Below are 4,105 nucleotides of genomic sequence, written 5' to 3' on the forward strand. Positions count from 1 at the left end.
CGTAACCATGTAGCACAGGCAGAGCTCAAAACACGGCCATTTCTTCTGTTCTTCTGTCACCGTCTGAGCCTAGAAGTCTGAGATCAGGCTGGGGGTGGGACTGCCTTCTCCTGGGCGTGAGGACAGCCACCCCTCCCTGTGTCCTCCTCTCCTTTAAGGACACGGTCAAGGTCGCGCCCACCCACATGACCTCATCTTAATGACCTCTTCACAGGCCCTATTTCCAAGCAGAGTCACATCCTCAGGTGCTGGGGTGGGGGCCTTGAACTTACAATTTTGGAGAGGACACAGTTCAGCCCAGACAATGACCATTTGTTGGAAGAAAGATAACAGGTTGCCTTAAGGTTTACCACTGGGCTCAGGTATCAGACCGCGCGTGTTTAAATCCTGGTTAAACCACTTGGCAGCTTGGTGACCTTGGGCCAGTGGCTTGCCCTCTCTGAGCCTCAGACTCCTGCTCTAACCAGAGAAAATGTTCAGAATAGTACTCCTCATGCGGTGGTTTTGAGGATTAAAGAAAACGTGTTTTTTTTTTAATATTTTATTTTTGAGAGAGTGAGAGTGGGGGAGGGGCAGAGAGAGAGGGAGACCCAGAACTTGAAGCAGGTTTCCGGCTCCGAGCTGCCAGCACAGAGTGCACCTTGGGGCTCGAACCCCCAAACCATGAGATCATGACCTGAGCAGAAGTCAGACGTTGAACCCACCGAGCCACCCGGCGCCCCAGGAAAATGAAGCCTTAACCGCTTAGCCCAGAGCCTGCGGTGTCCCGAGCACTAGAATATTAGCAGTTCAGCATCCTTACCGGATACTCTGGTACTGAATGTGAACACGCACCGGACCGTTCACCTCCATAAACCAGGCCAGCGGGCGCCCCAGAGCTGAGCGGCTGGGCGACTTTACATTTCTCCTACTTTTCTGACATTTTTACATCTTTTGCAAAAGGGCAGAAAAGCAGTTGGATGGGCTTGGGGTTTCTCGTGGATTCATGGGGGCGGGGCGGGGGGGGGCCCCCACGCAGAGGGAGACTGAGGCCAGCCTTGGCGAGGAGACGGGGGTTGGGGNCAGGGCTCCGCGGGACCGAGGCCCGGTTGTCATAACAACTCCCAGCGCCTCCAGAGGGAGGTTCTTTGATGGTTATTTTTAGCATCCCGTCGTCTTAACAACCAGCTGGCTGGAGACCGCGGAGCACCTGGGTGTCCTGGAGACAGGGCGGGGCCCCGCTCGCTGGCCTCTGCTGGGCCCGGGCCCCCGGNACCGGGTTCCTGCGCCCACATCAGGAGGCTGGGCGGTCCAACAGGACAAATCTGTGAAGCATTTAGCTTGAGGCCTGCAAGAGGCCGGGGGTCACAAACCACCCCCTGCAGGCCGTTACCAGGTTCACAAGGCCCCCGGGGGTCTGGGCACGGGTGACTGGCAAGTTGACGGGGATCGCCGGGCTGTCGCCGGCAGTCGCGGCAAAAACCCAGCATCCTGGATTCAGAAGTGTCCTGTAGGAAGACTACCCACCCCTGGCAGCTGCCCTCTGCGCTGATCTGGGTGCTTCTGTGCCTCCCAGATGCCAGGGCCAGAAGGGATCTCTGCCGCTTCCTCTGGTCCGTTTCCCAGCCGGGCTCCCAGCTTCCCTGGGAGCCAGCCCTGTGTGCGGAGGAGAGACTCCAGGGAGGCTTGGCCCCGGGGAGCACCCAGCGGCCTTGGGGTGCAGAGGCTGGAGCTCTTTGCTGGCTCTGGACACTTCGGTCTCACTGTGGTAGTACTGGAGGCCTCCCCGGGGGAGGTGGCCTCTGTCTCCAACACGTCTTTGTGCTTTGTTGTTTCAGACCCTTTGGTTTGACCTTCAGCAGCGCCTGTCGGATGAGGAAGGCACCAACATGGTGAGGCCTGCTCCCTTCCTGCCCGAGCCAGGACGGACTTCCGTGTCCTTGACCCCCCACTCTGGGACCCCCACGAAGGGAGACGCAGCCCTAGTACCTGGCCGCCTCTGGCCGGGGGTGTTCTTTAACCAAGAACAGCTTGGCCCAGGGCGAAGTGATTGGACGGTGACCCCAAAACACCCTGGAAGTGAAACTTGCTCGGCACTGGCTTTGTTGTGTCTCTGACCAGAGCCCCGGGGGCAGCTCCCGATGGCCCCGGGGCCTCTGTAAACACCCTTGGCCGGTGTCCTGCCTGGGGTGGCAGCTGGGTCTTTGTTCTTTTTAGCTACTTGTCGTGGGTAAGCATGAACCCTGTGTGAGCGCAGGTTTGGGGGCTGTGTTTTGGCTGAATTGGCTCGTCCTCTCTAAAGGAAAGTCTGGGGAGGCCGGGTCTTGGGCTGTGGCCGCGGGGCAGGGAGGGGGGGGGCCGGGCACTCACTGCCCTGTGGCCCCACAGCACCTGCAGCTGGTCCGGCAGGAGATGGCCGTGTGCCCCGAGCAGCTGAGTGAGTTCGTGGACGCCCTGCGACAGTACCTGCGTGGCACCGCGGGCGCCAGGACCTGCTTACAGTGAGTGAGCCGAGGGGCAGGGCAGGGGTGCGCGGGCGGAGGGCTGGGCCAGCCTCGCTCTTCCCCNCCCGGCGTGGCGGGGCAGGGACCACGTCGGTGATGCTTGAGCGGAAGGCAGACCCGGTCAGGTCTCCTTTGTGTGACTAAGGGGTGAGTGGGGACGGGGTGCAGCAGGGCTAGCAGACGCCTAGGGCCTCGCGCCGCGTGGGTTTTGGAGCCGAGCTGATGGGCCGGGCTGGTGGCAGGGAGGAAGGGGGAGGGGGCAGTTCTTTGGCTTCAGAAACCCGACAGGCTGCTGCTGTGCGCCGGGCGAGGAGGTGGGGTGTGGTGGTGGGGGCGCTGTGCCGGCCCTTCTGGGCCGCGTTCACATCAAGACAGCAGGCGAGGTGCTGAGGTGCAGGGGAGGGGGAGCAGGTGGGACGCAGAGGGGCTTCGTGCCTGTTTCTGGGAGTGTCATCTCTGCCCCCCGCCCCACCCCTCTCCCGTCTACGGTCGCACCCCCACAGCCTTCAGTGTGCTCTCGGCCAAATGCAGGCCCCATGGTAACCAAATGCAGACGAACCCAGTTGCCCCGGTGACCTTGGTCTAGCAGCACGAAGGGCCCTGGGTGACGGGGTTGTGTCTGACTGGCAGGTGACGTGTACGTGCCCGGGGAGCATGAGCCCCCCGCCCCCCAGCTCCAGGTGTAACTGGAGGCTGGAGCTTAGTGACGCTCGATGCTCATAGCAGCTTTGGGGCCCGGCTTCTGTCCTGTGCGGTGAACCGTGGAATTGGCTGTAATTACAGGGCGACTGCCCCCCCTTCCTCTGGGGCCATGTTCTGCGGGGGTCGGGCCAGGCTCGAGAGGACGGGACCCTGGAGCCTGGCCTGCAGGGCCACTGCCCCAGGGCCCGGCCTTCCGCCCACGATTGTTGGGTCAATTCCAAGTCCCAGCGTTTTAAGGATTAGTTGAAACCGTTATGGGGAGAGCGCGGCAGAAGGAAGGTGCTTTTATTTTTTAAAGGTGGGGTTTTTAGGTGACAATAGAACCTTTTCAAGTGTCCTTTTCATTGTAGTTCGTTCAGGGAGTATTTCTTGGCTACCTTCTGGGCCAGCCTGGCGACAGGTGCTGGGGGCCCCTCCCACCTCCCGCTAGGCGTGGGGGGGGGCATCTGCCTTGGGGGGCCGTGCAGAGGAGGCTGGCCCTCTACCTGCAGCCTCTCCCCTCCCAGCGTCGCGGCAGTGAGGCTGGCGGATGGCTTCACCTTCGTGGTCTATGAGTTCTGGGAGACGGAGGAGGAGTGGCAGAGGTGAGTGTGGGCCCCCCAGCCGGGCTCTGCGCCCGGGTTCGGGGCTGGCCCTGGGAGCCACGGCTCAGGCTGCCTGCCCCCCAAACGCGCCACTCGCTGCTCCCAGGCCCCCGCTGTCAGCCTCCCATCACCCCAGTGCTCCAAGGGGGGCTGCCTGGGGGCGAAGCCCACCGCCGAGCACTCACTCCCCCCTCCCCCCCGGCCGGCAGGCACCTGCAGAGCCCCGTGTGCAAGGCGTTCCGGCACGTGAAGGTGGACACGCTGGGGCAGCCCGAGGCGCTCTCCAGGGTCCTGGTGCCAGGTAGGCGGAAGCTGGGTGCCCCCCTGAAGCCCAAC

At 62.5% G+C, this 4,105-nt stretch overlaps 1 protein-coding gene across 1 annotated transcript in view; it reads left to right on the forward strand.

Moving 5' to 3' along the window:
* Positions 1-4,105, forward strand: part of NECAB2 (N-terminal EF-hand calcium binding protein 2) — a gene marked incomplete at its 5' end in the record, with an annotated part of 25,605 nt that overhangs the window by 20,018 nt on the left and 1,482 nt on the right. Inside the window, 4 exon segments of the mRNA XM_077754172.1 lie at positions 1,818-1,871; positions 2,368-2,480; positions 3,692-3,769; positions 3,979-4,085. Of these exon segments, the coding sequence (XP_077610298.1) occupies positions 1,818-1,871; positions 2,368-2,480; positions 3,692-3,769; positions 3,979-4,085 (352 nt within the window).

The sequence above is a fragment of the Crocuta crocuta genome, unplaced genomic scaffold (assembly GCF_008692635.1).
Source record: "Crocuta crocuta isolate KB4526 unplaced genomic scaffold, BGI_CrCroc_1.0 scaffold61, whole genome shotgun sequence".
Classification (NCBI taxonomy): domain Eukaryota; kingdom Metazoa; phylum Chordata; class Mammalia; order Carnivora; family Hyaenidae; genus Crocuta; species Crocuta crocuta.